This window comes from Felis catus, chromosome B4, assembly GCF_018350175.1.
Source record: "Felis catus isolate Fca126 chromosome B4, F.catus_Fca126_mat1.0, whole genome shotgun sequence".
Lineage (NCBI taxonomy): Eukaryota > Metazoa > Chordata > Mammalia > Carnivora > Felidae > Felis > Felis catus.
In genome coordinates, this window is record NC_058374.1 from 129,840,153 (window position 1) to 129,852,415 (window position 12,263).

The following is a 12,263-nucleotide window of genomic DNA, read 5'->3' on the forward strand; positions in this document are numbered from 1 at the left end:
TGTTGAATGAGTGCTGAGTGAATGACAAATGGCTTCTTCTCTGCAGCCCTCATTTTGTTCTGCCCTGATTTAATTATCGGAGCACACGGTACCCTGACTAGATTGTCAATTGCTTGAGGGCAGGGACCAGCCTATTCAACTTTAAATCCTGCGCACGTATCTATATAGAAGTGCTCGTTGCCTGGGCATTCAATTGAATTACTATATAAATGCACAGCATTTTCCCCAGGCTCCGTGATCAAAACCCTCCCCTCCTCCTGCGCTCCCCTCACCTTCTCTCCCACCCTCTGAGCAGAATTCCCAAAGCTGGGAACGGACAAAGGGACCCTCTCGTGCTGTCCTGGATGCAGCAGCTCAGCCTGATGAATGAGCCTGTTAGGTAGGATTTGAGACATGTCTACGTTAGCAGATGAGCTCTGCTCTGTTCAGCAGCCGTCAACTGGTGTGGACTGAGGTCAGGTTCATCACAGAGGGTGGGGCCCTCAGGACTCAAGGGCAGGGGTAACTAGGTCACTTGTCCTGGGAGTTCCTGGAGGTTTATGGGGCTTCCCAGAGTCGGTACCCTGAGTCTAAGGGGCTGTTCAAGGCCCTCACGGCCTGGGCACCCGGCTGGACTCAGGCCACCTTTTCCATGGCCCCTGTCCATGACCTCTGCTCTAGCCTGCTTCCCGGCAGCCACCGTCACATGCCAATGTTTTATTCTGGGTCCTCACAGCTGTATCACACATTCTGTCTGTGTGCTCGGCATTTGTAGATACGCTTGTGGCTCCTGGCCGGCGTTTATAAGTTATTCGCCTTGCGTCTGTCCTTTCTCTGTGGCCAGAAGGTCAGTGCCTGCCACTGGCTGGCCACCTCTTTGTCTCCCCGACTGGAGTCCCAGCTGCCTTCCCAGCTTTGAACCCAGATTTGCCCCTTAACTAGCTGGTGTCCTTGGCATGTTCTTTAAGCTGCTGTGTCCACGGTGACCACCTCCCCCGGGTCTGTGTCCTCTCCTCTGGGCGCCCTGCAATTTTTTGCCTCTTCCCGCAAAGGTCTGCTGACCGCTCTCCTGACCAGACGGGGCTCTCCCCGCCATCGCCTGTGCCCGGCACTGTCCCTGCCACTGAGGAGTGACCTAAGGAAGGCAGGTATCCGTTTCTCTCTCCTTCCTGCTCCCTCCTCTCCCTCCTTTACCCAGTTTCCCCCCTCTCCTTTCTCCCAGCCTCCTCCCCACGCACACAATCCCAGCCATTTCTTCCTTGGGGCCCTTTCACTTGCTCCAGGACAGGAAGATCACCAGGCAGAGACTGTCATGTTGCAGGGTCTTTTATTAAAACCAGGAGAGTTACTCCATTAGCTGAAAAGGCACACTTAGGTTCCAGAAACCCCCACCCCACCCCACCCCCCACCGCCCTGCCACCTCCTTTGGGATGGGTGTGGCTGTCCCACTCTGCCCAGACCCATTTCTCATGGCAGAGGGGCATCTGGTGGGGGTGATGGGTCAGAGAATCTGTATGTTTACGGCTTGGATTTGGGATTAGAGGTGCGGGTGACGGGTGTGGTTGGGTTTGGAGATTGGAGGAATTGGGTTGGAGTTGGGGAGAGAGGAGAGAGGCTGCAGGCGGCAGAGAGCAAAGGGCCACACTTCCGGTTCCCGGGGTGACGACCCCCAGAAGGAGCCCCCAGGCAGATGAGGCCAGCCCGAACAGCCTCCCCCCTCCCCTCCCCCACCCGCCTCTCAGAAACAAAGCAGACACTCAGAAGCAAACTCTACGTGGCTACAGGAGACCCAGTGCCACCCTCCCCTGGGGCCCGGCGCCCCCGTGGGTGGGGGTGGGGTCGTGCAGGGGCTTAGCCCTGGAAACCCAGCTCTTTGTACTTGGCAGCAATGTCGTTCCGGAACAGCTCGAGAGCCTTTCTCATGGCCGCCTGGGCGTCAGTGCCGAAGTCGTGGGGATGTTTGCTCTGGAGAACCTGGATGATGGCCTCTGAGATGAACTGCAGTGGGATGGATGAGAGGGGTGCTGGTCATGGGGGCGGACAAGCCAGGAGCCAGGGGCAATCAGGCTGAGTCCCGCCTTCTCTTTATTTCAGGGCCATTTATTGAGCGCTTACTGTATACCAGGCATGCTTCCAAGTGGTCTCTGAGATGAATTCCTTTTAACCCTGCAACCCCGGGAGACAGGTATAAATGGGGGACCAGGCCTGTCCCAGTACAGACCCAAGGTTGTGCGGCCCAGTGGGTCGGCTCACCCACCACCCTCCTTGGCTAGTGTTCAGGATGTGGGTCCAGCTGCGGCCAGACAAGGGCCCGGGTGCCGCCTCCATGCAGACAGCAGAAAGGGGAGTTTGCAGTCAGAAAAGCTAGATAGAGAGACACTATGTCCAGGGTGCCTAGGGTGGGTCAGTTGGATAGGTGACCGACTTCGGCTCAAGTCATGGTCTCGCAGTTTGTGAATTCGAGCCCCACGTTGGGCTCTGTGCTGACAGCTCAGAGCTTGGAGCCTGCTTCACATCCTGTCTCTCTCTCTCTCTCTCTCTCTCTGCCCCTCCCCTGCTCATGCGCTGTCTCTCAAAGATGAATAAACGTTAAAAAAATGTTTTTTAAGGAAGAAACTCTTTCCATCTATGTATATTTATTTTTTGCATTTAATGGCTTCATGGGGTTATTGTTTTAAGCAGCCTATTGGGGGCAGAGCGGGGGTGCAGAGCATCCTATATTCTGTGCCAAGCACAGAGCTGGTGCTCAGAATTCTTGGTGGGCGGGAAGGAGGGAAGAAGAGGGAAGGATCCGGCCTATGGCTTGCCCCCAGGACCCACACTGTCTTCTGTCAGCCTCGCTGTCACCATCACGCTTGCTTGGGCACCCACGATTTCCTTACCAGGAGCACCTACAGCATGGCGGCTATAGTGACTCAACGATCTCATGGGCGTAAAATGCTACTGTGCTCTTCCGACAGTGAATCAAGCTTTGATGTCAACCACAGCCCTGGCCGGCGCACCAAGCGGTGTCACTTTACAGAGGCCGCGACGGGAAAGTAGCCAGACTGAGGTCACGTAGCAAGAGGACTTTGCACCCCGGGGTGGGGTGGGCCAACGGCCGCCAGAGCCAAGGACGGAGGCGGTGTCCGTACCTCGTTTTCCCCGTTTTCTCGGGGCGCCCCGAGTGCAAGTGACCATGGGCAGGTGGTGGTGGTGGGGGGGCCTCGGGCTGCCGTGGAGTAAACCCCGCCCCTGGAAAACGTGGGATACCCAACCTCCCGGCTCAGCTCCGCCGTGACCCTTATGTGTGACTTCACCACACAACAGGGGCTCCGATGCCCCCATCGGGTCCCCTCACTCAGCCTTGCCTGAGCCTGTGGCAGAGTCACTAATATCTAGAAAAGTGTGCGCTGGGGCAGCTGGACAACAGAGGAAAGTTGCCCTTCGCTACCCAGAAGCCTCTGTGGCCCCCTCACTCACAGGTGGGAAGCAGCAGCTTTTATGAAGAGCATGGAAGGGGAGGAACAGACACGGGCCCTGCCTTCGATCTTGCGGGGATCGACGCAGTAAACTAAGCTCGTTTTCAGCAGACCTGGTTTCCAGTCCCCCAGCTGCCAGTGCTACCTTCTCTTTCTGAGCCTTGTTCCTTTGTCCCCCCCGGAGGGGATATGTCTTTCCGGTTGTGTTGGGAGCCCACCCCCACGCCACTGGGGTTCAGAGACGCGAGAGCCAGGGTCTGCCCTCGGGGAGCTCATGTCCCAGCCAGGAGACAGCTGGGTAAAGAGATGAGTTACAGTACAGCCGGGCAGGCGCCGTGACAGAGAATGAGGATAAAGCGCCTTTGCAGGGGGGTGGGGGGGGGGAGGGCGCCGGTGGACAGAGCAGCTGACGGCAGGCCACGTGCGGAGGAGGTGGCTTCTAAGCTGGGCCCTGGAGGATGGACAGGGATTTGCTGACAAGAGAAGATGGGGAGGGCAGGGGCCGCAGCAGGCACGGAATCTCAACGGCAGGACAGGTTCCTTGTGTCTGTGATGCTGAGTGGGATGGGCGGGCAAGGTTGTCTACGTATGATTTGCGGGGGCAGCTGGGGCGCAGGGAGGTGAGGCTGAGAGGCTGATGAGGGGTGTGGCAGTGGCGGATGGGAGATATTGACCGCAAGGGTCAAGGGCTTGAGTTCCGGAGTACCATTGATCAGACTGTACCTACTGGCTTATTAGCTGTGTGACCTTGGGCAAGCTACCTAATCTCTCTGAGCCTTCAGTTTCCAAATCTGTAAAGTGAGTATGCGAAGGGTACCTGCCTGGCACAGAGTCTGCTAATTGCCTGCCCGATGTCCATTTTCTCCTTCTTCTTTGGTAACAGAACACTGGTTGTATTTGCAGTGGCAACAGACCACATTTCCCAGCTTTCCATGCAGATGGGTGTGGTCTTGTAACTAACTTCTGGCCAACGAGATGCAAAGGAAACTGTTGGGTGGGATTTCTGCGACTCCTTAAGAGAGAGCTTTCCTCTCTTCTTCCTGCTTCCTGTTGGGAACGTGGACCAGATGGCTGGAGCTCTAGCAGCCATCTTGGACCATGAGTCAACTTTGAGGACTCATGCCAACATTGGCATGAAAGAGGCTGCATTCTCGGTGACCGTGGGTTCCCCACACCAGCTCTGGACTCCCTAGCTCTGAACTTCCTTTGCATCAGAGAAAAAGAGGACACTGAATGCCTTCAATCTCAGGGAGATTTCGAGAATTCCACGCAGTGATCCAGGCGAATGCCCATCCTAACTGGTAGCTATCACCGCTACCTTTATCCTCATCGTTGCATCAGCCTGCCTGGTGCTCCCATCCTGAGGGATTGCACCTATCCCAAAGGCCCTTTATCCCCCAGATCTCAATGTTCCCTCTTGCCACACCCCTCCTCCCACTGGTTATAAAGGCAGTTCAGGCTCTCCCCTGCCCACCCAACTCCTCAGCCCCTCACAGGAGGTTCAAACCAACTTCTCTTGCCTAGGACACCCGAGGCCTCTCCTTCTTCATCTGTAAAGATGCTGGAAACCTGTATCACCAGACTGTTGGCCACCCCCAGCCCAGGATCGAGCCCCCGCTCCTGTACTCCTGCCTCACGACTCCGGCCCACATCAGGCTCCAGATGGCACAGGGGTTAGGCGCCGAGGGCCTGGGGGGAGTAGAGCCCTAGTTTGAATCCTGTGGGCAGCTATTGTCCTCCCTGTGCCTCAGTTTTTCTCATCTGCCCGGTGGGTGTGATAATGGTACCTCCCCGTGGTGGGGGGAGTGCCAGTGGTGCCCCCAATATCCAATCTCCCTTACTTCCCCGGACAACATGCCGATCTGGGGGAGAAAGGGGTTTCCTCTCAGTGACCGCAGGGGTGACAGTTCCTTGTACAGATGAGGAAACTGGGGCTCAAAGAGGAATGACGTGGGTCACCCACAAGTCAGTGGCTGAGCTGGGACTCGAACCCCAAATCCCAGCCCTTCGAGGCCTCCCCTTCCACCCTCCCACCCGCCCCTGCCCTGCCTCCCACCTCCAGGTACTTGACGGGGATCTTGTGCTTGGTGGCATGCGACTGGGCCAGGGGCTTCAGCTCCGCCTCGTGCTGGCCCTTCTTCTTGAGGATGCCCCCCAGGGCGGTGAGCACCGTGTTGCCATGCTTCTTCAGGTCCTCGGAGCCCTTCATTTCATCCTCTGTCTTCAGGTGCTTGAACTTTTCGAACTTCTCCAGGGTCTCCGGGTGGCCCTTGAAGAGGCTGCGGGCACAAGGGGGGCTGGAGTCAGACACAGGGGCTGGAGGTGGTGAGACACACGAGTTCCAGTCCCGGCTCCGCTATTTCCCAGCTGCGTGACGTCGGGCCATTCGCTTTACCTCTCTCTGTGCTTCTGCTTCGTCATCCAAGCGTAGGGGATAACCGGTGCCTACCTAGAGCAGCGCTGTGGGGGCTCGGGGGGCTGTGTAAAGGCTTGCCTTGCTTATTTTGGGTCAGTAGCATCTGCCTCTTCATTGCTACTCGAGAGGTAGGAAGGAAAGATGTGCCTGCCTCGCTCCCTGGCTCCACCCGATTTTCTCTGAGTCGCCTGGCGAGTAGGTGATTAAATCGCATCACGGGTATGAGGCAGAAGGGCCAAGTGGAAGCGGGTCTGCGTGACTCAAGACGTCAACCGCGCAGGGGACCGTCTCTGCAAGCTTCCTGCCTACGGATCATCCTTTGGCTGCTTAAATACTTGCAGCTACAGGAGACTCACTACGGCCTGTGTTAGCTCTCGGGCTCAGGAAGTCCTTGCTTATTTTGCTCAGACGCCCTGTACCTCCCAGGCCCCTCAGATGGTGAGGCCCAGGGAGGGAGCCACCTGCCAAAGACCAGGTCTCCGCTCCTGCCAGGGAGCCGGGGAGCTTAGCTGCAGAGGGACTCTGCCCTGAGCCACACCTGTAGCCCTGGAGCTCGGTCTTTCCTGTTCTGGAAAGTTGGGTGTCGGTTAAAGGGAGTCATACCTGCCGCCTCGGTGGGAGGTGGCTGTCCCCGTTCCACTGTGGGCCAATGGAGCACAGAGGCAAGTGACATGGGTCAGTGGCAAAGCCCGAACCAGAGATCGGATGCTTCTATAAGTCATGCGCCCTCTCTCTCTCTCTCTCTCTCTCTCTCTCTGTCATACCCTGAAATGTTTGCAGGAGTGGCCCTGTCTCCCCAGCCTTCCCCTCCTCCTGTCTAATGGCTTCGGGTCCCTGCAAGGTTCCTCTTTTTGTAGCTTCCTGGCTCAGCCACTCGCTTCTTCAGCCCTGCGGTAGACACACTCCGGTGTGTGAAAGCATCTCACAGCACACACCCATACTCACGTGCATGCACACACGTGTGCACCAAGTAGCACAAACAGGGAGCACACCCTTCTCCGGGGAGCTCATCCCTCCTGCAGCCCCCAGAACACCCAGGGCGATCCACAACCATGCCCCACATCCCCATCTCACCCCCCATCCTGGCCCGGCCAAGCCTGTGTGGCCCGGACAGCTCATCCCTGGCACTTTTCACCCAAGGGTCCTATTATTATCTGGTGACAATAATCCTTGAACTCCTGCCTGGCAGAGGTGAGACCTAGCACCCACAGGTGAAGGTCAGAGGTCGGGACGCTGGAGGGAGCCTATCTGGGGCAGAAGAGGGCCAAGGACCTGGTACCCAAGGCAACCAGGGATCTCAGATATTTGGGGAGCCCCCAAGATGTCTGGGAGAAAGAACGCGGGGATGAGAATTACGAAAGCTGAGTTCTGGTCCCAGCTCCACCTCCAACGGGCTGTGTGACATTGAAAAAGTCACTCAGCTTCTCTGGGTCCTGGTTCAGCCATCCATAAACCAAAAGGGTTGGTCTGGCTGGTATTTCAGCCTCCAGCTGTAAGGCTGGACCCCTGCCTCACCTTCCACTCTGTGCCAGTCAGCCCGCGAGCAAGCCCAGGTTTACCTTCAACGGTGCAGGAAAACCAGGCCAACGAGTGCCCACTAGATCATTCTGGCATCACTCAGCCGCTTCCCTCCCTTGGCCCAAGGTCCTGCAGCTGGGAGCCCCAGGCAGCCACAGAAGGCCATACCTGGATTTGCCTAAGGGCAGCACCCCGGAAAATGGACAGACGAAGCCCGTCGGCCCGCGGAAAAGGATGGACAGACTTTGCCTCCTGTTTCAGGAGCCCTCACTTGCCTTGCGTCTTCAGCTTCAATCCTATGTCCACCTGCTTCGCTTTTCGCAGGCCTGCAGGCAAGTCAGCGAGGAAGGAGGCCACCTCCCAGCCGTCCTCTGAACCGAGGCCCAATCGGACACCCACACGGGAGATGGAGACTCCGACCTGCGGAATGCCTTCCCTGCTCTAGGCAGAAGAACCGGGCGGGGCAGGGCGACCCCGCTCTGATGTGCCAAGAGCAGGGCGCTCCAGAGCAGCCGTGCTGGGTGCACGCCGCCTGGATGTGAATTCCAGCTGTGCGACTCGGGGCGAGTTACTCAACCTCTCTGTTAAGGGTGGTGATCCTAATATCTACCTCATCGGGTGCTTGGGAGGCTGAGTTAATATACGGGAAGCACCGAGCCCGGGGGCTGGGGGTATCCTTCCCACCTTGCAGCAAAGCCCTCAGTGTTTTGTTAACAGGCTCCGCTGAGCAGAATATGCCGTCTTTTACAAGAGGAGTAGGAGAAGTGACCTCGCCAAGGTCAGTAAGAAAGCCCAGGCTCAGCCTCTGGAACAGAATCAAGTGGCCAGCTCCCACAGAGGCAGGTGCGGCTCTGGGGGTTAGCACCCCCTCCCTTCCCTCTACACGCAGGGAGGCCCTCCTCCCCGGACCCCGCACAGTAAGAGGGCATGGTCTCTGCGTGTCCCACAGCCTAAGACATGACGGGGCATTGGGCTTTCTGGGACCTTTCAGGGGCCAGGAGTCTCAGGCATCACATCCCATCCCCGGCCCCTGGCCCTTGGTAGGTGTCCCTGATCCACTCTGGAGAGGGAGGGAAGGTTTCCCCTGATGACACAATACCCCAAGTCTCCTTCAAGTCGCTGCCTTGGGGGCTAATGGCCCCCAGATCACCTTGGAGAGACTTGTGCTTTGCAAACTGGTCTCCAGCCCCAACTCCCCTGCCTCCTCTCCAAAAGCGAGGGAGGAGCATGGGCTCAGGGAATGCCAGGGCATGAGAGTGGAGAGGGACCTCAGAGACCCTGGCAGACAATCGCTTCGTTCAACCGATAGGCAAGCAGGAGGAGTGAGTCACTCAGAGAGGAGGAGTGACTTATCCAAGGTCACACAGCAAAGGTGCCTAAGGAGCTGATGTCAACTTGGGGGAAACTTTTGTCCCATCCAACAGGACCTGTTGCAGCCCCAGCGGCCTGCTGGCAGGGACAGGAGGAGAAAGACACAGGGAACACCCCCCATGATGCCAGTCGGAGTAAACAGAGAACGTGACCATCCTTCCCCAAGTGTTTCTAGCGTGGACGACTCCGGGCTCAGACTTCGGATCACGGATCCAGACATGGGAGCCGGAGAGAAGTGCAGCCCAAGGAGACCGAAAAGGCATCTGAGGGGGAGAGGGAAACCTGGCTCGTGACGAAGGAGAAACTCGTCTGTAAATGAAGGCGTGAAGGACAATCCATTCACTCGTGGCCACCCCAGGGCCACTTTCTCCCAGGTGCAGAAATGTGGATTTATACCCCATTAGATATTTGACTTGCGCTGGCCCAGAGCGTGAGAGAAGGCACCTGGAGAAGAGGGGTCTCACACCGTCTGGGGTGGAAGGCAATGAGAAAATAAAACTCTGTTTACAAGCCACACACCATCCTTTATTCACAACGCTTGGGATTTTGTTTTCTTTTGTTTGTTCAGGAACCCCTGCAGTCAAGATGTGCTTGGAGACCACACTATTCAGAGCTCTCAAATTCAAGACTTCCTCAACATCAAAAGTCCCTAATGGGCCTCCGTCTTCTATTTTCTAATTATAATACATCGCAGGTCCTTAAGCTAGCTCCATCCGTGACAACTACTAACATCTTCTAGAACCTGCTATGTTCCAGGAACAGCACCAGGCCCCTTACATGCATTATCTTATTTAACTCTCACTTCTACTCTAAAGGGTAGCACGGAACACCCCCGCCCATTGTATAGGAGAGGAAACTGAGCCTCAGAGAGGTTGTGTGCCTTCCCAAAAGGTCACACAGCGGTTCGGAAGCCGAGCCAGCTCTAGAGCCTGTGGGTCTTTATCTTGAAGGCCATGTCTCAGTCTTGACAGTTTATAGACCTTTACGGATTTGTGGCGCGGGGAGGTCCTGCCCCTCTCAAGTCCTGTTTGTCCTCGTCCATTTAGTGAAGCGTCTGGACGGGACCTCTCAGGGCCCTTGTTAACTATGGCTGCCTACGATTCTAGGATTCCTCTTGGTGGGCGCTAGGCATCCGGGGTTTGATCACCAGGCTTCTCCCACTGCAGGCACAGGCCCGGGATGGATCTCTTTTCCTTCTGGACGCCAGTCCCTGACACTTACAAGCAAAGGAAAACCAAGTGAAGGTGTTAACAAAGTCGACCGACACAGCCAACTGGTCAACCCTGGGCAACGATTCCGCCTTGCAGGCACGCACCCTTGATATTTGGGGAGTGGGTGACAGAGGCAATGGGGTCTCTTCCTTTTACCTGATGAGGACCTCCTGCCCGTGGCCCGCGAGGTCGGTCTCCACCTTCCCCCAGACGTTCAGCACCAGCTGCCACTCTCCGTCGTTGAGCCCCATGGCGCAGTCTGAGGAAGACAGAAAGAGGGAGTCCGGGCCGACTCGGTGTCCTGGCTCTGACAGCCGGGGTTTGAGACCGCCCGGCCCCAAAGGGATTTTATACCTTCCCTGAAGCTCGACACAGATCACTTGACAGCTCGTTCACTCTCCCCTCCTCTCCCTCCTCCCTCCTTTTCATGAGGGGTCTAATCTTTTCCTTTCTGTAGCTCTCACATGGGAGCTATTTTGGGGCAGGTGCCATTGTGGGGAGGTAGGACAGCTCAGGCCACAGGGGCGCGGGGGTGTTTGTGTATGTGGCAAGAGCAGGGGAGGAGGCTGGGCCACTGTGTGGAGTCTCAGAGGCCAGCAGAAAGGGCACCACCAAGGCCGACGCCAGCAGCCTGAAACTCAACTCTCCCCGTTGTCAACCATCCCAAGGAAACTGTCATGTTTCCAAGCTCGGGCAGCGGCTCCTGGGCTGGCCCTGGGACTGTCCTGGTCCTTAGCAGTCTCCTTGTCCACAGTCTGCCCATGTTGCCGGAGAGCCCCTACCCAGCCAGAAGCGGGGGGGGGGGGGGGTGGTGAGAGAGGGGAGGGAGCAGAGGTGGTTCCTACTTATAGCTGGGCGTCTATCCACAGGCTCTTGGAATCTGGATTTTTCTACCCCACCCAGAAAACTGGCTTCGTGGCCCTCGTGGCCTTTGCTCAAGTATTTCCTTCTGAGAAGCTTTGCTTGTCACACCCCCTCCAGGCCCCATTAATGTCCTCCTCCTTCCATTTATTTGGGTGGGCACCCCTGTTGTACAGCTCCCTTCATCATGCTGTATTTCTTTCCACGCTGGCTCCGCCACGAGTGTGTTAGAGCAGCCGATACGTGTAGGGACATGCCGGGCCCTCCTCCGAGCACTTCACATTTGGTAACTTGTTTAACCCCCTGACAGCCGGATCTCTAGGACAGACATGGCATCGTCCTCGTTTATTCGGGGGGTGGGGGGGGGGGAGTTAGGGAAAACTGTCACGGTCACATAGCTGATGGTAGAGCTGGGATTTGAACCCAGAAAGTCAGGCTCTTGGGTTCATGCCCCCGAATACCTTACTTATGTTTTATTGACTTCTGTATCTCTTGGACCTCACACAGTGCCCTGTACCAAATCGTAGCTGAACAAGTATTTGTTGAATAAATAGATGGTCTTGCAAGGGAGCCAAGGGAGGATGGTTGGCCTTCTTTGTATTTACCCATCATCCATCCATCATCTAGCCACCCACCCATCCATGCATCTCTCCATCGTCCACGTATGGGTTCATCCATCCGCCCACCCACCCACCCACTCCCCCATCCATCATCTGCCCATCCATCCATAATCCATCCATTCATCCATCCCACACATAGTGACAGACTACCTCTGGTGTGATGGAAACTGTGCCACGTGCTCAGGACAACAAAACTAAATAAACACATCCCTGTGTTCAAGAAACTCACAGTCCCTTGGGGAGATATAAGGAGTGAGCTTAGAGTACCGTTGTTTTAGTGCTATGATCAGCGTACCAGGCCCTTCCTTCCATCTACACAGGACTTTACAGTTCACAAAGCACCTCCTTGGGCAGCATGACATCTGATTTTCACAGTGGCCCCGCAAGGTAACGAGCATCACCCCATTTTATAGCTGTGGACGGTGAGGTTCGAAAAGAATAAGCAAGTGCCCTGGCTGTCCTGGGTCTGTAATAGACACGTCCGTCACGACGACCCCACATAGACAGCTCTTTCTAAAAGCGACTGCTCTGTCCCAGTCCCTACATGACCATGTAGGGCCATGTGCTTCCCCCCCCGACCTCACGGCCAATCACAGCCGACTGGACCGGGACTGGCACCCAACCCGAGGCAGCCGATGGCAGGGCTCTATCCAACAGCCTCCATCTGCTAGCTACCTGAATCAGATCCCCTGTTCGAAATACGAGCAGGGACGTTTGGCAAGAATTGTCTAGGCGGTAGGAAACGCGGTGTCGAAGAGAGTCAGTTTCATGGCCAGCACGGAGTAGGAACCCCAAGGTGGGGGCTCTGGAGTGTCACCTAGGGCCC

The 12,263-nt window shown here is 56.5% G+C and overlaps 1 protein-coding gene across 1 annotated transcript; it reads right to left on the reverse strand.

Moving 5' to 3' along the window:
• Positions 1 to 1,418: 1,418 nt before the first annotated feature.
• MB (myoglobin) lies at positions 1,419 to 10,292 on the reverse strand. Its single transcript, XM_003989225.5, has 3 exons — positions 10,113 to 10,292; positions 5,497 to 5,719; positions 1,419 to 1,977 (listed from the first exon to the last, which is right to left on the reverse strand). Exons 1-3 carry the CDS (start codon positions 10,205 to 10,207, stop codon positions 1,831 to 1,833), a joined length of 465 nt encoding a protein of 154 aa, XP_003989274.2. The 5' UTR covers positions 10,208 to 10,292; the 3' UTR covers positions 1,419 to 1,830.
• Between the last annotated feature and the right edge of the window lie 1,971 nt (positions 10,293 to 12,263).

Coding starts and splice junctions, on each gene's coding strand:
- MB (XM_003989225.5), bottom strand. CDS start 10,207: ATGGGGCTCAACGACGGAGAGTGGCAGCTGGTGCTGAACGTCTGGGGG. Junction 5,720..10,112: donor GGGCAGGAGGTCCTCATCAG/GTAAAAGGAAGA, acceptor TTGTGCCCGCAG/CCTCTTCAAGGGCCACCCGG. Junction 1,978..5,496: donor TCCCCGTCAAGTACCTGGAG/GTGGGAGGCAGG, acceptor ATCCCACTGCAG/TTCATCTCAGAGGCCATCAT.